Raw genomic sequence first — 24674 nt, 5'->3', positions numbered from 1 at the left:
TGTAACAGTGACTCCTTTGAGCAATACTTTCCAAGTATCCAGCTTAGAACACTGACTGGAATGAGAGTCCCAGATCAAGTCTGTGTGCCAAGGTCAGGGGCCTGATGGCGCAGCAGAGGGCGAGGCGGTGGGTGTCTGTGTGCCTAGGTCAGGGGCCAGACGGCGCAGCAGAGGGCGAGACGGTGGGTGTGGGTTGGGTGATGATGGCAGAGTCGATGTGAGGATTAAATGACATAAGTCAGGTAACTGCTTGGACAGATGAAGTACTCAATTAATATTCCTAGTACTGATTGTATTCGCCTAATTCCTCTAGAGAGAATCATTTGATGTTAAAAACTTTCTAACTAATTTTTAAACCCTAGTAAAAGAAAGTCCCCATTAAGATACTTCTGTAACAGCAAATGATTAAACCACAGCAGTGGGAAATTCAGTCAAGTATGCAATTAGAACAAAGTTAATATATTAAATATGTGGGTGCATTTCTTTAAAAGCAAGGTTGCTAAATAAAGATGTGGTTATGGCCTTCTGCCTTTACAGAAGAGCATTTTGCAGTGAGTCAGTTTAAGACAATTAAATGTTTCTAGCAATCTGGAGCAACTAACATCCAAGACTCCAGCAGCAGCCCCTGCCTAGTGGTCCAGTAACTTCCTGCCAGATAAAACACGCTTTCAACACATTCTGCAACAGTCAAGCTTCCTGTTTGATGTCTTGTGTATTTATTACTGTGGCCCTACTCCTCTTTCCTCCAGCTTGACAAGCAACAAGCGCCCTAAACTGCCTTATCCTTCTAGGACCTGCTTATTTTTCTCACGTAGATTAAAGTCTTACCTCAGCCCCCCAGATCAGCCCCTTACCTCCAGGCAGATTTTTTCCACTCCTCCCTCAATCTCTAGTCATCAGAATTCATTTTGCAGTGGAAAGCAGGTCCCTCTCATGCCCTCTGTGCTTAGCTTTTGCAAGAGCTTCTTAGGCTAAATTGCCAGTTTCTATTTAGGCAACCATTTAACAATTCAGTTTTCCTGATTCCAACTATAAAATGAAAACATTATTTCTCTGTGGTTGACATTGTGTCATTATTCACTAAATAAAATATTTAAGTTTGAAACATGAACCAACTACATCTATTGTCCAAACCCGTTGGAAAGAGTTTCTCGAAAGTGCTCATCTCTATGACCTCAGAGGAGATGGTCATGGATGGAGGATGACGGATGAGCGCTGACTAAGGAGAACTCTGCTTGGAATCTGGAAGGCCACACTGTAGTTGCAGACCTAACCTGACTCACTGACTGTGTGACCTGGGCTATATGACTCTGGGGCTTCACTTCTTTAGTTGCTAAGTCATGTCCAACTCTTTGTGATGCCATGGACTGTAGACCACCAGGCTCCTCTGTCCATGGGATTTCCAAGCACGGATACTGGAGTGGGTTGCCATTTCCTTCTCCAGGGCATCTTCCTGACTCAGAGATTGAAAATGCAACTCCTGCGTCTCCATCAGGGAAGGCCACTCTTGAGGCTTTAGTTTTTTCATCTTGAAGTGCATTGGTCGGGTTTCAGAAGGAAACATAGTTAAAGAGATCGAAGGTAGTTTGATGGAAGGAATGGTGAGAGGTAAGGGTGTCAACCAAAGATGGAGAGACAGCCCCTCCACCCCCCACTGCCCTTACCCAGATGCGGAGATGCTCTTTGTCTTACCTTGACCTGAAGAGTGAGGGGAGAGGTAATGTAGGAGTGTTGTCACAGGGTCTAGAAAGAGAGCTTGCAGGGAGGGCCATCCTATGCACTGAGGTCTTGGGCAGAGAAATACAGCTGCTGCCAACCTGTGTCCAGGCAGTGGTGGTGGGTGGACCAGTGGAATAAATAGCCTGACCCTCCTCGCCTCTCACCTGCTGTACTTTTGTCTAGATGTTCCTTGGGCTGAACCCAGTGAGAAACCAGAGGGCAAGAGAACCTCAACAGCAAGTCCAGAGAGACCAACTCACTGGAAAGAACAGGTGGGGGAAGGGTGGAGAGTGGATTGGAGGGAGCAGCAAAGAAATCTCAGGCCGAAAGAGTCTAATTCTGTTCAGTTTAGTTCAGTTCAGTCGCTCAGTCGTGTCCGACTCTCCGCAACCCCATGAATCACAGCACGCCAGGCCTCCCTGTCCACCACCAACTCCTGGAGTTCACTCAAACTCATGTCCATCAAGTCGGTGATGCCATCCAGCCATCTCATCCTCTGTCGTCCCCGTCTCCTCCCGCCCCCAATCCCTCCCAGCATCAGACTCTTTTTCCAGTGAGTCAACTCGTCACATGAGGAGGCCAAAGTATTGGAGTTTCAGCTTTAGCATCAGTCCTTCCAATGAATACCCAGGACTGATCTCCTTTAGAATGGACTGGTTGGATCTCCTTGCAATAGAGTGCTTAGGTACATAAAAAAGCATCAGTAAATAATATTTTTACATAAACAAATAGACTAGAGTCTGGCATAACTTTCCTAGCATCAGAGTGTTTTCCAGTGAGTCAACTCGTTGCATGAGGTGGCCAAAGTATTGCAGTTTAATTCTGTTAGGGGTTCCCAAATGCCAGCCCACAGATCAGTGTTGATTTGTGATAACATTTTTACCAGTCAGCAAGAAAAGGATGAAAGCAAATTTTGAAAAGGACACTGAATTTTTCATGAAGCCAGGTTTATTCTATTTAGAGGACTGTCCTTTATTCTGAGATTATGATCGTTCTATATATGTTTGTGTTAAGATGTGTCTTTAACAAATGTCAGTGATAGTACATGGGAATTATTGTGTTTTACTGTGGGTTTTTTTTTTTTTTGTCTTGAAAAAAATCTGAAAAATTGGCAGTCCTACAAGAACTAACCAATTATTTTTTGATGGAAATTCTTACTGGTTATAAAATCTAAAAGGGTAGAGACCTTCTATCTAAGTGACTTCTGATAAATTATACATTGAATGTTTTATCAGGTGGCTATTCCAGAACTATGTTCCCTGAATTCCCCTGGACTGAGTCCAAGATGGACTTGAATTCAATATCAAGTCACTTTAGCACAGTTCCAAGATACTGTTATTCTGGACAAAACCCCACACTTGTAAAGGTCGACCTTTTACAAGATTGACCTTTACAGCCTGTGAAAGGTTAACTCCTTTTCCATTTCCATAGCATCACTGATGGAGCAGAAGAGAAAGGTATTTGAAAGGAATTGTTGATTCAGGTTTTAATTTGCAAAAAGATTGTTGGCAGGAAAGTTAAAGAGAAATGGCCGTATAACATATGATAGCTTCATGAATATAACTTTAAATAATGGCTTACGTAAAACTCTTAACAGGCCAACTAATTTTAGTTCAACTGAAAGTGATTCAATTCATTTAAGTTCAAAAAATATGTACTGAGGGCTCTCCGTTTGCCAGGTACTCTGCTAAGCGATGGGGAAATAGGTTGTAACCAGACATTCAGGATTAATACCCTCACCAGATACTCAGTTTAGAATTTCTCTGCAATACAAAAGTCCTGGTTTTAGTTTTATGTGAAAATGAATGTCAAGAATTTGGTTAATTGAACATTTTTATGCTCACTCATAATATATTACTCTGTGCTTTGGGGCCTGTTCTTTTCTCCTTGATGAGGATTCTAATAGATGTTAGAAGGAGGTAAGAGAAGTTCTAACCTGCTTTCAAATACCCCAGGTCTATCTCAAACAATACTGCTTGATAAGTTCTCACAGACTGTGAACAGATAGTATTAGAGAAAAGGGACCTAGTAAATACTTTGTATCTTTCGTCATTTAAATTAAAGTTAGCAGTAAAACAGGTTCTGGGTTACAGGAGACCTGAATTTGGATTCATGTTATATTATAGAATGTGTTCTGTGACTTAAAATAGCCCTCTGGCATTTTTATTTTTATGCGTGGATTTCTTAAAACTTTGGGTATCACAGACCTCTTTGACTAACTAATGATATCTATCAATTCCCTTACCAGAAAAAGCCTTTGTACATGCTTGCACACACACACACACGATAAGCACACCGTTTCACATTTACTTTCAAGTTGCTTAAGTGTTTTTCTCAATGCTATTTGTGTAACCCAAGTTACAAATTCCTTGTTTAGAGCGAATAGTGTATTCCAGCACCTTTACTTTATATTCTAAAATAAAATACCAAGTGTTAATGAACGAGGGTATGAATATGTTATTGTTGCCTCTATTGTAAATCATGCAGATGAACAAGCAAATAATCTGCTCTTCCTAGAGACATGCCCCAGACTCAAAAAAAATCAGAATGGCTCTTCTCTTCGGACAGTAGAGCAAGTAACATAGATTCCCAGGGAAGCCTGGTTCTTGTAACTGAGCCACACAAGTAAACCTGTCATCCTGACTGTGAAATAAAGATTTTAATAATATGAATATGTTTATTTCATAATAGAAAAAGAGAAAGGATGTAGCAAGGTGATTTGCTGTTAAAGGTGATTTTTTTTCTGTATAAATCATGATTATTTCTTGGACTCAAGTTCATTATAAACAACCAAAGAAATACTTTATCAGCAAGGAAGAGGTGACAAGAGAGGTTGGGTAGGCAACTAATAGGGTCTGCCACGAACAGCACACAACTGATAAACTTTTTCAGTTTTTTTGCCATTGATGTGAATTTCTTTACTCTGGGAATAAGTAAGCTTTTCATGGAGCTTTCATGTGATTTATCTTATATTTATAATGGCTTTTCTTTCCAGTTCTTTTACTGTCAGAGGGAAAAAAGCATTTTTTCAACATCAGAGATGAAACCAGATGTTAAGCATTAGTAATGAGTTCATGTCTTCAGATGAGATGGTATCTTTGAAACCCTACGGCTAAAGTCAACAGCTTTGTGTACACTGTCTTATTTTGTCTTTTCTGCACAAGCAAGGTGGGCCAGTGCACATTGTACCTTCTGCTTGCCAAACATCTGCTAATTGATCTTCCCCAATAAATCAATTTAGACTGGGTTTGTTCTGAAATCACTCGGAGCAGGGAGAGTAATTCTGAATCAGTGTTAGACATTGCTGAAAGAAAAACAAGCAGCACTGGGTATTTTCTGTGATTCTTGGTTAATAATCAAGATATAGGAAATATCTTCAGAACTGTAACCTTTGATTGTTCCTCATTGATTAGCACTTGCTGAAGAGAAGGACTGAATGTATTTCCAATGTTTGTAGGTATTAAAACATTATGTATTGTGTAGTTTTATGAACGATTTGTCTTGAGTTTTATCCATGCTATAGGCATCTACCAAAACTTTAGTAAAACATAATTTCCCCCTGTCTGTGGATACCCTGACCCATTTCTCAAATTGCTTCAATGTTTATAACATTTGCTGCTATCTTTTTTTACTAATTAATTTTTACTAGGGTATAGTTTATTCACAATATTGTGTAAGTTTTGGGTGTACAGTAAAACGTATCAGTTTTACATACATCTACTCTTAGGAAAGACTAGAGATCTTTTCAAGAAAATTATAGATACTAAGGGAACATTTCATGCAAAAATGGGCTCAATAAAGGACAAAAATGGTATGGACCTAACAGAAGCAGAAGATATTAAGAAGAGGTGGCAAGAATACACAGAACTGTAAAAAAAGATCTTCACGACCAAGATAATCACGATGGCGTGATCACTCCCCTAGAGCCAGACATCTTGGAATGTGAAGTCAAGTGGTCCTTAGAAAGCATCACTACGAACAAAGCTAGTGGAGGTGATGGAATTCCAGGTGAGCTCTTTCAAATCCTGAAAGATGATGCTGGGAAAGTGCTGCACTCAATATGCCAGCAAATTTGGAAAACTAAACAGTGGCCACAGGACAGGAAAAGGTCAGTCTTCATTCCAATCCCAAAGAAAGGCAATGCCAAAAAATGCTCAAACTACCACACAATTGCACTCATCTCTCACGATAGTAAAGTCATGCTCAAAATTCTCCAAGCCAGGCTTCAGCAATATGTGAACCGTGAACTTCCAGATGTTCAAGCAGGTTTTAGAAAAGGCAGAGGAACCAGAGATCAAATTGCCAACATCTGCTGGATCATGGAGAAAGCAGGAGAGTTCCAGAAAAACATCTATTTCTGCTTTGTTGACTATGCCAAAGCCTTTGACTGTGTGGATCACAATAAACTGTGGAACATTCTGAACGAGATGGGAATACCAGACCACCTGACCTGCCTCCTGAGAAACCTGTATTCAGGTCAGGAAGCAACAGTTAGGACTGGACATGGAACAACAGACTCGTTCCAAATAGGAAAAGGAGTACGTCAAGGTTGTATATTGTCACCCTGCTTATTTAACTTCTAAGCAGAGTACATCATGAGGAACGCTGGGCTGGAAGAAGCACAAGCTGGAATCAAGATTGCTGGGAGAAATATCAATAACCTCAGATATGCAGATGACACCACCCTTATGGCAGAAAGTGAAGAGGAGCTAAAAAGCCTCTTGACTAAAGTGAAAGAGGAGAGTGAAAAAGTTGACTTGAAGCTCAACATTCAGAAAACAAAGATCATGGCATCTGGTCCCATCATTTCATGGGAAATAGATGGGGAAACAGTGGAAACAGTGTCAGACTTTATTTTTTTGGGCTCCAAAATCACTGCAGATGCTGATTGCAGCCAGGAAATTAAAAGACGCTTACTCCTTGAAAGGAAAGTTATGACCAACCTAGATAGCATATTAAAAAGCAGAGACATTACTTTGCCAACCAAGGTCCGTCTAGTCAAGGCTATGGTTTTTCCCGTGGTCATGTATGGATGTGAGAGTTGGACTGTGAAGAAAGCTGATCGCCGAAGAATTGATGCTTTTGAACTGTGGTGCTGGAGAAGACTCTTGAGAGTCCGTTGGACTGCAAGGAGATCCAACTAGTCCATTCTAAAGGAGATCAATCCTGGGTGTTCATTGGAACGACTGATGCTAAAGCTGCACTCCAATACTTTGGCCACCTCATGTGACGAGTTGACTCACTGGAAAAGACTCTGATGCTGGGAAGGATTGGGGACGGGAGGAGAAGGGGACGACAGAGAATGAGATGGCTGGATGGCATCACCGACTCAATGGATGTTTGTTTGAGTGAACTCCGGGAGTTGGTGATGGACAGGGAGGCCTGGCGTGCTGTGATTCATGGGGTTGCAAAAAGTCGGACACAACTGAGCAACTGAACTGAACTGCTTTTTTAAGTTCTTTTCCCATATAGGTCATTATAGAGTATTGAGAAGAGTTCCCTGTGCTATATAGTACATCCTGGTTAGTTGTCTATTTTATATATAGTCGTGTATATACATCAGTAGTTGTTTCCCAGTTCATCCCACCCCTAACTTCCCTTCTTCATTACCATAAGTTTGTTTTCTAAGTCTGTGAGTCTGTTTCTGCTTTGCAGATAAGTTCACTTACACCCTTTTTCAGATTCCACGTAGAAGTGATATCATATGATATTTTTCTTTCTCTGACTCTCTTTACTCAATATGATAGTCTTGAAGTCTATCATGTTGCTGCAAATCGGTATTTTTTTCTTTTTTATGGCTGAGGAATATTCCATTGTATATATGTAGCACATCTCTTTATCCATTCCTCCACTGATGAAGTTTGCTTCCATGTCCTGGTAATTGTAAGTAGTGTTGCAATGAACATCGGGGTATATGTTATCTTTTCTAATTATGGTTTTCTCTGGATATATGCCCAGGAGTGGGATGGCTGGATCATATGGTAGCTCCTCTTTTAGTTTTTTTAAGGAACCTCCATATTATTCTCTATAGTGGCTGAACCAATTTACATTCCCACCAAAGAGATTTCCCTTTTCTCCACACCATATTCAGCATTTGTAATTTGTATTTTTGATAATGGCCATTCTGAGTGCTGTGAGGTGGTCCCTCATTATAGTTTTGATTTGCATTTCTCTAGTAATTAGTGACGGAGAAGGCAATGGCAAGCCTCTCCAGTACTCTTGCCTAGAAAATCCCATGGATGGAGGAGCCTGGTAGGCTGCAGTCCGTGGGGTCGCTAAGAGTCGGACACGACTGAGCAACTTTACTTTCACTTTTCACTTTCACACATTGGAGAAGGAAATGGCAACCCACTCCAGTGTTCTTGCCTGGAGAGTCCCAGGGACGGGGGAGCCTGGTGGGCTTCCGTCTATGGGGTCACACAGAGTCGGACACGACTGAAGTGACTTAGTAGCAGCAGCAGTAATTAGTGATGTTGAGCATCTTTTCATGTGCTTTTTGGCTACCTGTATGTCTTCTTTGGAGACATGTCTATTTAGATCTTCTGCCCATTTTTTGATTGACTTGTTTCTTTGATATTAAGCTGCATAAGCTGTTTGTACATTTTGGAGATTAATCCCTTGTTGGTGCTTCATTTATAAACATTTTCTCCCATTCTGTGGGTTGTGTTTTCATTTTGTTTGTGTTTTCCTTTGCTGTGAAAAAGTTTTTAAGTTTGATTAGGTTCCAAAAAAATGATTTTCATTTTTTTAAAAAAATAAAGGAGAGGATGAAATGAGGAATTATTATATAATAGACAGGTATAGAGTCTTGGATTTGCAAAATTAAAAGTTCTGCATATCAGATGCACAAAAACATGAACATGCCTTACACTACTTAACTGTAAATTAATAATGCTTAAAATGGTCAATTTTATGTTATATATATATATTTATCACAGATAAAATTTTAAATAACTTATAAAACAAATGTATAGAGCAGATAAGTTATGGCATGAAGGAATTGGTATTAATTGTGATTAATATTGTTGTGAAAAAGAACTGCAAAAAAGATTGCACATAATAAAAACTATGAAATTTAAGAAAAGGAAAAAGAAATACTCTCATGAAGGAAAAGATTTTGATTCCTTTAGTTTAAAACATTTACCAAATATTATTTGTTTTAAATTTTGATTAGTGGGACACTTACTAATGCAAATACTTCCCCTGTTTGTAAGGATAATGCTTTGTACAACTGAGTTTTTAGTGACAGGATTATTTATTTTCTCAGACATCATTTCCATTTGATATGTTGACCAGCAATGTTTTCATCCTCCCAGTGTATCCCAGTGTTTCTGTAAATGAATATGCCTGTAAGAAGCATTTTCAGCTCAGTTTTGTGTAAGGTGATAGAATTTTATTGCCCAAATTGAAGTTTTTCAAATTTAGTTTTGTGAATAAATTTTTGCTATCCTGTATATCCGTTCCGTTCCGTCGCTCAGTCGTGTCCGACTCTTTTGTGACCCCGTGGACTGTAGCCTACCAGGCTTCTCCGTCCATGGGATTCTCCAGGCAAGAATACTGGAGTGGGTTACCGTTTCCTTCTCCAATCCTGTATATAGTCAACAACAAATGATTTATGATTGACATTGTTCAAAGTGAAGGTAATTTTTTGTCTACCAGTGAATTTTAGACTTCAAATAAGTAAACTTTTAGAAAAAATTTTAAACAGTTAACTTTCAGTGATTAAAAACTTGAAGACTCTAATGATGCTGTTTCCAAAACCTAGCAAGGAAATCCTTAGTTGAACTTGATGTTCCATGAGAAACCTTTTCCATGATCAGTCTCCTCCTCCTTCAACCCAGCCTGGCATTTGCTCAGACTCCCCTCTTTACCAAGATCTGAAGGAGAAATGTGTTATGCATCCTTTTGGATCAGATAAAAGTGTAGCCACAATTTCCATAGTACATTCCATTGTGATAAGGTAAGCAGAGGACAGATGAGAGAGCTCTCTTTTGCTGTAAATTTCCACTTCTTTTAAGGTCTCCCAGTCCTTAAAATATTACTAAGAGGCATGGCCAGATATCAGAGAAGATGGCAGAGCTTACTCAGTGGGACTCAGTTGCTTGTGAAATGACGAGATCATTACATCTAATTCATCTTGCACTTGGCAGTGGCCATTTGTCATGCCATGTCTTTCCCTGTTTGGAGTATTTCCCACGTCGTGAAGCCCGTCTCCCCAGAGAATAAGCCAGGAGTTCCCTCTCCAGCCTCCTTTGCCTCTCCATGCCCCATTGTAGGCATGTGACTTAGGCTCCCCAAATCTGACACAGCAGCCTGAGGATTCAGCATAAATGAGAGTGATGTGAAAGGTGCCAAATAGAATGGAATCTGGCTGGGTGAGCAGGGTCGTTCTGTTTTCAGAGGCTGCAGTGACAGGAGACTTAGGAGTAACATCTCAGGGACTTTCCCTAGCAGTCCGGTGGTTAAGAACTTCCCTTTCCAATTCAGGAAGTGCAGATTTGATTCCAGGTAGGGGAGCTAATATCCCACATGCCTCGCAGCCAAAAAACCAAAACAAAACAGGAACAATATTGTAACAAATTCAATAAAGATATTTAAAAAATGCTGCACATCAAAAAAAATCTTAAAAAAAAAAAAAGTAACATCTAGGAGAAAGTAGGTTCTCTACCAGAATCTGACAGGGAAGTTGGGTATAGTTTCCAAGACCGATTCTCTGACTCTCTTAGGCATCCTCTGAAATCCATTTTTTCCTGAATACTAATGGTAATGGATTCTGTTGGTTTCACATGTGAATCTGACTGATTGTTACTTGCTTGTTTGACTTTAAGTAAGTAATTTCATTATCCCGAGCCTCCACTTCCTCCTCTTTAAAAAATGGAGGAAATGCTAACTCACTGAGAGCTGCCGTGGTGATTAAATGTGGTCATGTGGAAAAATGCTTAGCATAATGCTTGACCCGTAGAGGGAAGTTGCTTTTTTTTTTCAAATCATCTTTTTAAGCTCTAGATTTTATGTTTCTGTGGTATAGCTCCTGGGAACTTAGAGCCTGAGCTCTTGACCATAAGGATCAGAAACTCTTAGTATCTGTGGCAGCATTGGCATCATGTAACTGCATCCCAGGGATGGGGGAGCCTGGTGGGCTGCCGTCTAAGGGGTTCGCACAGAGTCGGACATGACTGAAGCGACTTAGCAGCAGCAGCAACTGCATCTTCCCTGGTGGCTCAGCTGGTAGAGAATCTGCCTGCAACACAGGAGATTGCCTGGGTTGTGGGTTTCCATTTCCATTTCATTTCAACCCACTTCAAGCCATTTCATTGCCATTTCCTTCTCCAGGGATCTTCCCGACCCAGAGATTGAACCTTCCTCTCCCACATCTCCTGCACCGTAGGCAGATTCTTTACCACTAAGCCACTGGGGAAGCCCTAGAGAAGATATAGTATTACAGTTTATTTACCTTTTTATTTAAAAACTTTAATGTGGCTATTAGAAAATTTTAAAATAGACATTTGACTTCTAAATTACGTATTTCTATAAGACAGTGCAGCTCTAAGTTGTGGAATCAATCATGTAAATGAAACAGACTAAGCATCTTTAGATCATGACTTCTGAGAGACTTAGGTGAATGTCCTTGGTCATGAATCAGTAAATGAAACACACACCTCTAAAGACAAGAAAGGAGATTCTTACACAGGACAGGCTATATCACACAGAATTTTGCAACAGAACTTAGACTTTCCTACTTTATTAAGGAAATGTGTGACAGTATTCTACCATATTTTATAACAGTGATGTGCCAAGTTTTACTTGGTAACAGGTAGATTTGCTATGTTTAAATTCTGATTAAAATTTCTAATGAGGTTCATTTTTTTAAAAAACTATGCCTTTATTCTTCTGTCAATTATTTGAAAATAATTTTAAAAATTAAAAAAATTTAGATGAGTTTATTTAATCCAGATGGTCAGTAATGATGATTATTTTCCTAGTATACTGAAGGCTAAGAACTTGAGTAATTTGAAAGTTACCTTATGGGTACTAGACTATTTGCTTGTTTGTTTTCACCACAAAGCAGTTCTGAAATTGGACCATTCAGATCTCAGCATTACATGTTAAGCAGTCACAGAGAAAGTTATTATGAGAGAATTTTTATAGGTTTTAAAACATAATTGTCAGAAAAGAATGTAAGAACACATTTGAAGGCAAAAGGCCAAATGCAGCTTTACTCAGAAGGAAAAAAATTAATAAGATTCAGAATATAGTTACCACCATGGACATAGATATTTCTATTTTAAGAAAGATTCCAAGTAGAAATAGCCCCTAGGGAAAGCAGACTGTTCTAGAATTTATAGCATTTTTCTTAGGCATTTGAGGCAGGCAAAACAGGGCTTACTTTTTTCCAAAGAATGTTTCTGAACTACATCTAATTTTAAAAATCTTACAATTTAATTTTCCTTTGCATTAAATATATGATTCAAGAACATTTTCTTCCCTAACTGAAAAATGTGACCAGCTATTCCATAACAAACACATGAGAATCATTCATGTATTGACTGACTGCCATTGATAGGTAAGGTCCAGAGCTAAAGCCTGGAGATAAAGTTGAATTCATCAAATTTTCTACCCTCCAGGAGCTCATAATGTGAAAAAAATTGAGAAAGGGAGGACAGATACTCAGATATGTGGACTCCAATATTAGAGATGAGAAAGGAGAAAGGAAAAAGACATGTATTGAGCGACATCACTGGGCCATGAATTTTCAATATACTATGTCCCCCACATTTAGATAATATAAAAGATATAAAAATGAAAGTGAAAATCGTCCAGAATTTTACCACCCAGAGTTTGCCACATGTTATATGGACTGAAAGTGTGTCTTCCAGTCCCCCTCAAATTCATATGTTGAAGCTCCAACACCCAATGTAATAGTATTAGGACATGGGGCCTCTGGGAGGTCATTAGATTTCAATGAAGTCACCAGAGTGGTGTCCTTTGATGGGATTAGTGCCCTTGAAGATGAAATCAGAGAACTCTCTTTCTGTTACCTTCTCTCCCTTTCTTCCCCCTTTGACCCGTGTGAGGATATAGCAACAAGGCAACTATCTGCAAGCCAGTACCTAGCCATGCTAGCACCCCCATCTCTGACTTTCCAGCCTCTAGGATTGTGAGAAATCACTGTCTGTGTTTTAAGCCACCTAGTCTGTGGTATTTTGTTATGGCAGCCTGAGCAGACTTAGACACCGCATTTGGTGTATAATCTTCTAGGCTTGTGTGTACGTGTACCTGAAGATGAATAACATATAAAACATTCATACTATACATGGTTATAGGTGGTTAAATTCTTATCATTTTCAGTTAATAGGATTTCATAGGTATCTACAGTTGAATAATAATGTTATTTCCCTCAAATTTTAACTTTAAAAGCAATCATAACTTTGAAAGTTCACAATAAATTTTACTATGCGCACAGGCAGTTTTCCCCACTATTCGTCAAACCTGTAATAAGCATATATGTGCATCTTTGTGACCTTTTCTAATAGTATAAAGGGAAAAAGTGGTTATTGGATTTTAAAGATTATGTACTTGACACATATTTAATATTACATCCTCCAACTTCATCCTCCCACCCGTGACATGAGAATCAGACTTTTCTTACACCCTTGACAATAATGATATTTTCAATACTTTCTATGTCTGTCAAACTTACAGGTAAGCATGATATCTAAGTTCGAACTTTTTTATTTCTTTGTCTCCATTTGGATATCTTATTGGGTATTTGTATGTCTTCTTTATAAATTAGAAATTTTGTCCTTTGTCCATTTTCAATTTAAGGGCTAATCTTTTCCTCATTGATTTATACGAGACCTTAATATATGAAGGATATTATATTGTAATCTGTTCTGTTCTGTTCTGTTCTGTCGCTCAGTCGTGTCCGACTCTTTGTGACCCCGTGGACTGTAGCCTACCAGGCTTCTCCATCCATGGGATTCTCCAGGCAAGAATACTGGAGTGGGTTACCATTTCCTTCTCCAGGGGATCTTCCCGACCCAGGGAACGAACCCGGGTCTCCCGCGTTGGAGGCAGACGCATTAACCTCTGAGCCACCAGGTAATAGATGCCACAAATATGTACTAATACTTATTTTGAGTATTTATAAATACTTCTTATATGGGTTAGAATAGTGGTGTACTTTCTTATGAGATATAGAATTTCTGGAGACTCAATTATCTTTTCATCTTTGTGCATTAATGCATAACTTTGAGGGGAGAGTGAAGTTTTTGCAAAAGCAAAATCTAATCAAAAGTTGGAGAAACATTGCATTTCTCTGAACCTCATTAAGTACAGATAATACATCACTTTGATTCAAATTATTAGACATATTTTGAAATAACTGATTAACTCTGATACCTTACCTAAATTAAATAGCTCAGCTATTGACAAGATGACCTGGAGCTATTATTCCCAGCAGCAAATTTCAGTTTACAAAACCATCAAAACAAATTAAGCTGATGTTATCCAACCTGCCTGATGAGACTGAGGGCAGCCAGAGGCCAGACTTTATCCCTGAAAGCCTGCATCCTTGTGCTTCTCATCCCCAGGTCATCCTCCTCTCTGCCAACTTCTCTCCAAGCATCCAAAGTCAGTCTCCCTTTGGGAGGCTCCTAGATTGAATAACTGACCTGAACCCTTCAGGGGATAGTCTCTCTCAAGGAAATCTAGAAGTTTGGGGAAGTATTTTTCTTCAGATGACAGCAGTTGAAGTGTGCTCTCATAGTCAGGCTGACTGATCCCATGGTCCCCAAAGCACATTTTCCCCTTGCCCTGTCTTCCTCTGATCTGAACATTCAGGTTTCAGAAAATGAGCAAATTATACATGAAACTTGGGCTTTCTCGGTGGCACAGTGGTAAAGAATCTGCCTGCAGGAGACACAAGAGACATGGGTTCTATCCCTGGGTGGGGAAGATCCCCTAGAGGAAGCAATTGCAACCTACTCCAGTATTCTTGCCTGGAAAATTTCATTGACTGAGAAACCTGGTGGGCTACAGACCATAGGGTCACAAAGAGTCAGACATGTTTGAGCACACATACATGAAACTTGAGTTTATCCAGAATATTTATTCAGAGTAACCCTTAAATTCAACTAATATATTTAACCTTTATATAGTCATATATATATATATATTTAACTTCTGTCCCCTTTCTGCATTTCAAAACTTCCTTTTGTGTGTTTATACATACTTCCTAACATTTTCACTCTCAGAGGAAAAAAAAAATTCAGCATAAGTTACCATGCTTTCTCCCAAAATAATGCCTGTTGTTTGGAACTTTTTGCCATTTGAAGAAGCCAAATAGAGAAAAAAAATGTCATGGGCATCTGATGAAACAAATTTGCAGACACTCAAATACTTCAGTTTACAGAGGTTCTTTGAGCCACTGATGCTTCTTGGGGACATTCTGGAAAACAGTCTATCTGTAAACAATCTGTTTCAGTGCCACATGTTTTCTAAATTTCTTTGCATGTTGACTTTTTTTTTAAAAGGAACATATTTGCATGTGAAAACAGGACCTTTTGTTTCTTATACATTGACTCTGTTAGAAAAATAAACAGGTCATCTTGCCTAACTGCTTATGAAGGAGCGTTTTGTAAAGGACACTTCCTAGTTCTTTGGCCAATCTTATTTTAAACTACTCTTTTTTAACTCTCTCTATTAACTCAAGTTGGATAGAAATTATTATTAAAATGAAAAGTTCTGGAGGTAATTTTTTATTTTGTTTCTAACTATAGCATTTCCTTTCTTAGGTTTAATTATTTTCTTATTTATGTCTAGCTTTATATTGCTGTAATTTTGTTTGTTTGTTTTTGGCTGCATCAGTTCTTAGTTATGGCATGCAGGCTCTTTTTTTTTTGGTGCATGGGCTTCTCTAGGCATGAGGGTTCAGTAGTTGTGGCTCCTGGGCTTAGTTGCCCTCAGCGTGTGAGACCTTAGTTCCCCTACCTGGGACTGAACTCATGTCTCCTGCGTTGGAAGGCGGATTGTTAACCTCTGGACCACCAGGGAAGTCCCCTGTATTGCTGTAATTTTTGTCCACCAAAATATTTCTGAAAATTCTTCTAGCACACGATATGACTTCACTTGCCTAGTCCTTGAAGCTGTTTCTGGCCATGTGACTTCTCTGGCTAATGAAGTAGGAGGAGTCATGGTATGTGTGCACTTCCGGGCTGAGCACTCTCTGCACGCTCTCCTCCCAATGCTGCCTGCCTGGATCGCAGGAGGGCACTCCCAGGCAAGGCTCCCATCCAGAGCCTTAGTAACAACGATTAACAGTGTCCCTCTGCCTCCCACTGTGGATGGGTATTGTGACGAAGAAATGAATCATTCAGATAAATATAATATTAAGATAAGCCATTAGCCAATTTCAGCTAATATCCTTCCAAAACTTTAACGAAGTTTTAATATTTCTTGAGAGTAGCCAAAGGAAAAAGAAATATATTTCTCACCAGTGATGCCATCACTACCACCTATGTACTGCTTGAACTGAACTCTCTGTTGAAGTTGTTGCCTGTAGAATCTAGCTGAACTTTGAGATGATTATATAGGGACAGCAGTGGGATAGGAGCAGGAAAGCCTGACCTGGATCAGTGCCTCATTTCTTGCAAGGTATTGATAGAAAAGTCATTACATGAGAGGTTAAACAGTGTGTAGAAACTCAGACTAACATCTCATGTTCCAGTATCTGGGGAGCCAACATTACCCGTCCAGATATAGTAATGTTGGTAATATTAGATACTATCTAGATAAACTAGACTATGAAGAAAGCTGATCACTGAAGAATTGATGCTTTTGAACTGTGGTGTTGGAGAAGACTCTTGAGAGTCCCTTGGACTGCAAGGAGATCCAACCAGTCCATTCTAAGGGAGATCAATCCTGGGTGTTCACTGGAAGGACTGATGCTAAAGCTGCAACTTCGATACTTTGGCCACCTCATGCGAAGAGTTGACTCACTGGAAAAGACTCTGATACTGGGAGGGATTGGGGGCAGGAGGAGAAGGGGACGACAGAGAATGAGATGGCTGGATGGCATCACTGACTCGATGGACATGACTTTGAGTGAACCCCAGGAGTTGGTGATGGACAGGGAGGCCTGGCGTGCTGTGATTCATGGGGTCGCAAAGAGTCGGACACGACTGAGCGACTGAACTGAGCTGAGATAAACTAGCTGATGTCCCTAGATATAAAGTTTTGATTTCTATACTACTCATGTTCTTTTATGGGGGGAAAAAGCCAACTGTTAGTTTGAAACCATGAAAATTACCATGCTTTTAAAAGTTTATGTACTTTTGGCTGTGGTTTTGTCTTTGTTGCTGTGCAAGCTTTTTTCTAGTTGCGGCAATGGGGGGCTACTCTCTAGCTGCAGTGCACGGGCTTCCATTGTGGTGGCTTTTCTTGTGGAATACAGACTCTAGGGCACGTGGGCTCAGGCGTTGTGGCTCCCGGGCTCTAGAGCACAGGCTCAGTAGTTGTGGCACACCAGCTTTAGTTGCTCTGAGGCATGTGAGATCTTCCCTGATTAGGGATCAAACCCATGTGTCCTGCATTGACAGGTGGATCCTTCACCACTAAGCCACCAGAGAAGCTCTACCATGCTTTACTAAATGAAATGTTTTACTTCCTTAAAGTTTGCAGATTTTCATTGAATCTCTCAGATGAAGAGAGATTTGTCTGAAGGACTATCAAAGTTACGAGACGGTTTCTATTCATATCTTTTGTCTTGCCCTCAGTTACAGCACAATGGCTGCTTTGCATTTCTTGTGAATTTCCATTCACAAAACCTCATTCATTCAGTTAGACTTATTCTGGTTGCATTAGTCTGTGGGGTTAGAGTTCCAGGGTTACAGACTCTCAGAGATTTGGCTACAGAGGGCTTATTGGAGATGGCTCTTATAAGCAAACCTATAACGGAAGAAAAGAAGCAGAAATGCAACAGCAGCCTGAGCTGATTCCATTAGCAAGTTGGCCCGGCCCTTCAGGACTGACCTCAAAAAAAGGGACCCAGGTCTTGCAGCCTTGCATCAACCAGTCACTGGAAGCAGGTTGACCCATGAATGGGGATGACTTTGGAACAATGGAGTACCTCCATCCAAGCAAAATTCCTGGTGATAGACTCGGCTGCTGGTCATCTCGGGCAAAATTGACTCAAAGTAAATCATAGATCTAAATGTGAAACCTGAAACTATAAACCTTCTAGTAGAAAAAAGAAAATATTTGTGACCTTGGGCAAAGATTTCTTAAATCAGATAGCAAAAGCATGATCCATAACAGTACAAATTGATAGACTCCATCAAAATTAATAACTTCTGTTCTTCTAAAGATACTGCTAAGAGAATGAAAAAACTAACCATAGACTGAAGAAAATACCTGCAAAACAGACATCTGAAAAATTACTTGTATCTAGAATATATAAAGAACTTTCAAAACCCAATGATAAGAAACACACAACACAAAAATTTGTGTTGGACAAAACATTTCAATAGATATCTTACCAAATGAGATAGAAGGATGGCAAATAGATGAAAAGGTGCTGAAACACTATTAGTTATTAAGGAAATGAACATTAAAACCACAATGAGATACCACTTCACCTATTAGAATGGCTAAACTTAAAAGGCTGACCTTACCAGAATCAGAGAGAATGTGAATAAACTAAAACTTTCATACACTGCAAGTGGGAATGTTAAATGATACTACAAACTTGGGAAATAGTTTGAGAGTTGTTAAGAAAGTTAAAAATACAGCTTACCATGTGATTCAACCATTTCATTCTTAGGGATTTACCCAAGAGGAAAGAAAGCATATGTCCATACAAAGATATGTACATGAACATTTATAGCAGCTTTATTTCTAAAAGTCAAAAGCTGGAAATAACCTAAATGTCAGTCAGTGGGTGAAGGCATAAGCAAACTGGTGCATTCAGTACAGTGGAATACTATTTAGCAATAAAAATTAATGATTAATGCACACTAAAATGTAGATGAAGTTCAAGATAATTTTGCTGAGTGAAAGAAGTCAGTTAAAAGTTGCATATTGTATGACGTTATTTATATAAAGCTCAAGGAAATGCAAAACAATACATAATGACAAGAAACATGCTTCCCTGGAAATTAGGTGGGAAGGAATGAGTAAGAGGGATTACAAAGGAGCATGAGAAAGTTCTGGCAGTGATGGAAAGATCATTATCTTGACTGTGATGGTGGTTTCACGTGTGTTCAGTTCAGTTCAGTTCAATCACTCAGTCGTGTCCGACTCTCCGCGACCCCATGAATCACAGCACGCCAGGCCTCCCTGTCCATCACCAACTCCCGGAGTTCACTCAAACTCATGTCCACAAAGTCGGTGATGCCATCCAGCCATCTAAAACTCATCAACTTGTACACATTACATTTGTCAAGTATGCTTAAGGAAAAAAGAGAAAGGAATAAAAAAGAAAGGAAAAAATAAAAGGAAAAGAATGGAAACAATCTAAAACAGTTCTGAGATATCATTTCTTACATAGTGGAGTGGTAAAATAACCTATTTCTTATAACAGCAACAAATCTTTATATTTAAATATAAAGATTTAAAATGCAATTCTATATTGATCTCATTTCAAGATAAGAATGTCTCCTTTAAATCATTTGAAATTTTCATTTAAAATACAAGCAATATTTGGCAACTGTAATTCATTAGTGATTTGAAAGTTTGCTTATCAAAGGGAAAAATCTTTTGAAAGCTATTTCAGATTGCTAGAATTTAGAAATATCAGAAATGTGACCAAATATATGCTTCCTGCAAAAATAATGCTACGTTATACCTAGTACTAGAAGAATAGAAGTTATACAATTTGACACAATTTAAGGCATTCTTGTCTTTCCGGTTTGTCAAATGTAGTATTTTTAAAGCTAATTTCATTGGAAGGACTGATGCTAAAGCTGAAACTCCAATCCTTTGGCCACCTCATGCGACGAGTTGACTCACTGGAAAAGACTGATGCTGGGAAGGATTGGGGGCGGGAGGAGAAGGGGACGACAGAGAATGAGATGGCTGGATGGCATCACCGACTCGATGGACATGAGTTTGAGTGAACTCCGGGAGTTGGTGATGGACAGGGAGGCCTGGCGTGCTGTGATTCATGGGGTCGCAAAGAGTCAGACACAACTGAGTGACTGAACTGAACTGAAGCTTGTTTTATAAAGTTGACCTCCTATATAGTGTGCTATGAACTTGACCTTATGAATTAAAAAATTTTAAAGTGCTTTAATATTTTTGGCTGTTAATAATTCTTTAATGAAGTCATCACTGAATTACAATTTGAACCCTAAATGGCTTATGAGGTTTTATAATAAGCCTAGTTTTGTAAAATGAGTGAAATAGTTCATACATATTCTAGCATTAATGAATTCATAGCCGCACTCTCATTTTTGGATGTGCCACTCCACATAACCAAAGGTCATGTGATGTTTTTACATTGTTCATTTCTGTGTCACAGTTTTTAGGAATAGTTCACGGGGAGAAACCCTGAGTCAGGTATCTGGTTCAGGTCATGCCTCCTTGCAATAGAACTTTCATTTCCTAAACAATTTCAAATGAGATGATTTATAAGCACTAACTGTTCTTTGTCAGAGGATTTTAAAATGGAGCAACGGTAACAGTTCAAATAATATTCTAATATGGTCCAGATAAACAGGGGTAACCTGGTACCTGAAAAGTGGATCTACGTAAATTCTCACTGGATTATACCATAAAGTTCATCGATCACTCAACAGCTGGACTCTCCCTCAATCTCCTTGACGCTAAAGTTCTTAATTCCTAAGGTGATAATAACAATATTCATGGAGCAGGAGGAGGAGGAGAAGAAAAGGACAATAGTGATGATTCTAAAAAAAACCACCCCCATCTGCTGCTGTAACAATTCAGAGAGACAGCATCTGTCAGTCACCTTGTGCTTTGCCTGGAACTCAGTCCAGGCGTTCTGTTTCAGATGGTATTGAGTGAATGACGTTTTGGTATCACAGACTTTCTTTCAGGGACATAGAGATGAATGGGTCTTCCCAGGTGGCGCTAGTGGTAAAGAAACCGCAGGAAACATAAGAGACAAGGGTTCGATCCCTAGGTTGGGAAGATCCCCTGAAGGAGGGCATGGCAACCCACTCCAGTATTCTTGCCTGGAGAATCCCTCAGACAGAGGAGCCTGGTGGGCTACAGTCCATAGGGTCGCACAGAGTCGGATACAACTGAAGCCACTTAACCGCAAGGATGAATAAAGACTCTAAGAATGCACAGTTTAGCAGGAAAGTCAAGATGTTAAAGTACTGTTCAGAGACCAGGTGCCACAAAGCTGAAGTGTGTTTCATTCTGCTTTGGTGCTTAAGATACCTTCACAGAATTAGACATTTTTATCCTTCATCCGTGTGTTCTCTACCAAAGCTAACCACAACTATTCAAAAGAGGCATCTGAGATCTACCTACAGTTTGGTTCCTTGTGGTACAGAGCAGAATCTGGTCTGCTAAATAATTATCCTTTGAGTTCCAAGATTTGAAGGGGGTTGTGCATGGAGGAGGCAGCACTAATTGTGACCATCCTATGGCCTTCACGTCTCTAATCCTAACCTCCACCTCAAGCTAAATGTATTCTTTTAGAAATGTAAAAATTCAGTAACTAAAGCAGAAGCAGTTACTTCAAGCCCCGGGGCTCTCAACTATGTGAAATGCAAATTGAAAGAAGATAGATTCTGATCTCCGGCAAGCTAATTGGGAGCCCTAGGCAGAAATCCTAAATGTAGTAATTGGCACCTTGTCCTTTTCAGTGTCTTAGGCAGCCAGTGAGAGGGTTACCTCTAGGGTGTTAACTGATTAGCATTGTTAGAGAAAAGGCAGTCAACAGAGATTGGTAAACTGAAGTCTCCCATTTCCAAAACTCCAGTTTAACTACTAGCTCAAGGGTTACAACTAACCAGAGAAAAAAATGTTTTCATATAGTGTCAGTGAGGGACACTCTTCCTTTGGACAACAAAACTGTAAATAGCAGGGACACTCTTCCTTTGGACAACAAAACTGTAAATAGCTCTACTACATAAGATAAAAACTCACTGAAAAATAGTAATAGAATATTCAATGATAACTAGAGGTAGAAAAATTCATTAAAATCATATTCTACTAATCTAAGTTAGTTTCCCTTTGACTTCTATTTCTTCAACAAAAACCCACCTCCTGAAAATTTCTGTGGGTTTGAGACATATGTCCAGTCTGTCTGGGGCCAGAATAAATGAATTCTTAGAGATATTAACACTGAACAAAAATAATTGTGTGGAAGTAAGGTTCTCAATATGTACCTCACTAGATCAAATGTTCTTAGCTGATGATGCCGGGGTGGGTCATAAGTGGAAAAGCAGAATGCTGAATCCAGAAAGAAACAGAGAAACCAAAGGGCAAAGTCGCATGGTCCACAGAGTAGTTTGTTTGAAATGAATCTATTGCTAATAGCTAACCTACTGCACACTTGCAGATTGTTTCCCAACCATTTTCATATCGCAAACATCTTATATCAAATAGAGTATTAAAGTCTCGTCGTCCTCATTCTACAGATGAAAAACAAGGCTTGGAGAGTTTAAGTGACTTGGGGTATCATTACAGCCTAATTCCTAGTCCTGCAATCTTTCTCCTTTACCACACTGCCTCTACATTAGAGCTGGAAACGTTGTTCCAGAAATGTCTGTGGGTAGAGTCTAGAGATCCCTACTAAAATTGAGTCAAGGGTGTACAGATAGCTCATTCTTTTCCTAAGGGAAATCCTCAAACTTGCATAAAAATAGAAAGCTAGTATAATGAGTCTCCATGAACTCATCACAGCTATAACACCAACCTACCCAACTGTCACCTGAGGCCTCTAGGAGGATGAGTTTAGGCTTTGGTAGAAAGGACCCAGCTGTCCCAGAATGACTTGAAAGGGAATGAACTGAGAATATCGGGAAGAGACTGTGATTTATTTTTTATTTTATTTTATTTTTTTGAGACTGTGATTTAAACCCAAGCCCAAACAAACCAAGGAAGATGAGTTACCCAATCTGTTTCATGTCTAAATTCCAGAGTTTCCTCATATACAAGCAAATACTTTGAAGTAACCCAGGATGTCTATGCTTGTGCAGAACCCCAGAGAGCAGTATGAGATCACAAGGAAAAGCGTGATCACAGCCACCCTGTACCAACTTCCCTCCTGCCCAGCAGCATCCCCTCATTGATACCCTGCCCACTTTAACACATTCTACTTGAAAAAGTACGTGTTTTTTTTAATATACTAGTAAAATAAGAAAGAGAAACTATGTTTAAAAAATCTCTACATCGATTGCAGAAGTTACAATTTCATTAACTGTAATGCTTTTAAAAGAGAAACTCATGAAAACCTCTTTTCTTACCAGTATTTTGTTTCTCTGTTGTGTGTTTGACGCTGAATTTCCAGACGTGGTGCTGAAATAAAGTAAGAGTTCAGAATTCCAAAATTCTCTCTCAGACATGTACACACTCACTCACACACATACACATATTACATCTAATAGATCTTTATGCTGTAACATTGAAGATGTATCTTTTAAAGTATTTCCTCCCAGTGTCATTTTCTGAACATTTTTAAAGGAAGTCAAAGCTAGGGAATGTAAACTTTACTTGAAGAAGATAAAATAGCCTTTAAAGGTCCTCTTGAGAATAAGCAGTCCAAACAGTACAATCTGTTCTGAAAACCTGCAAAATATCTTATTTCAACTAAAAAAAAAGAGAGGAAAAACATATCCTATGAAACAGCAGACTTTGAGAATTCTTTGTCTCCTACACTGCTTCTCAATCAATTTCTCTTTGTTTGCTAGATTATTTCCAATAGTTTACAAACATGCTGCTATTTAGTGCATCTTGAGCCCTCTTAACCCTTTAGTTTCTGCTTGATTACTCTGATCCCCATTAGAGCAAACCTATATCGTCACTGTCTCTAATTCCTTTCTCCCTATTTTCTGTTAAAGCCACTCCATTCAGACTCTCACAACTGTCATTCCACAGAAATTTCACTTACTGAATTCACTAGTGAGTCCACATTACTGTAAGCAGTGGTCATGTGTCACAGTTCATCTTAACAACTTTTGACATGATTCAAGACTCCCTCCTTGACATGCATTCTTCACGTGGCTCCCAGGATATCCTACGACCCCAGACTTTCTTCCCATTCCATCTACTGCTCGTTTCAGTCTCCTTTGATGGCTGTTTCTTCTCTCAACTCTCAACATTGGCCTGTTCTCTTCTCCACTCACATTCACTCCCTCAGTGAGCTGCTCCAGCTTTGGGGATTTAAATATTATTAATGTGCTGGGGCTTTCCTGGTGGTTCAGACAGTAAAAGAATCTTCTTGCAATGCAGGAGACCTGGATTCAACCCCTGGGTTGGGAAGATCCCCTGGAGAAGGAAATGATAACCCACTCCAGTATTCTTGCCTGGAGAATTCCATGGACAGAGGAGCCTAGCAGACTGGGGGTCGCAAAAAGTTGGATATGACCAAGCAACTAACACAATATGCTGACCACTCCCCAGTACATATTTCCAGTGCAGACTTCTCCCTTGAAATCCAGATTCATTCATTCAGTTGCCTTCTTGAGATCTCCACCAGGATGTCTAATAGACATCTCACTTTCAGCATTTCTAAAACCTACCTCCTGATTCCTACTCCCACATCTGCTCTACTTGCTGTCTTCTCCATCTCAGTTGACGATGACATTATCTTTCCAGTTTGTCAGGTCGAAACCTTGACTTTTCTTTTTGTCATGGAAACCAAATCCAACCCAACAGGAAATTTGGGGACCTACCATCATAATATATCCAGTACCTGGCCAGTTTTCACCGTCTTCATTGCTAACAACCTGGTTTAAACCTCAAGCTACATCAGATCT

At 39.4% G+C, this 24674-nt stretch overlaps 1 protein-coding gene across 1 annotated transcript in view; it reads right to left on the bottom strand.

Annotated features, from left to right (window-relative positions):
• Window positions 1-24674, bottom strand: part of CCDC192 (coiled-coil domain containing 192) — a 223939-nt gene that overhangs the window by 195325 nt on the left and 3940 nt on the right. Inside the window, exon 2 of the mRNA XM_055428785.2 lies at window positions 23163-23214. Coding sequence (XP_055284760.2) covers window positions 23163-23214 — 52 coding nt within the window. The remainder of the gene's footprint in view (window positions 1-23162; window positions 23215-24674) is intronic.

This window comes from Moschus berezovskii, chromosome 8, assembly GCF_049115385.1.
Source record: "Moschus berezovskii isolate FMDL1 chromosome 8, NW_MosBer_1.0, whole genome shotgun sequence".
Classification (NCBI taxonomy): Eukaryota; Metazoa; Chordata; class Mammalia; order Artiodactyla; family Moschidae; genus Moschus; species Moschus berezovskii.
Note: the sequence above shows the minus strand (reverse complement) of the source record. Positions and strands in the feature narration are given on the sequence as shown.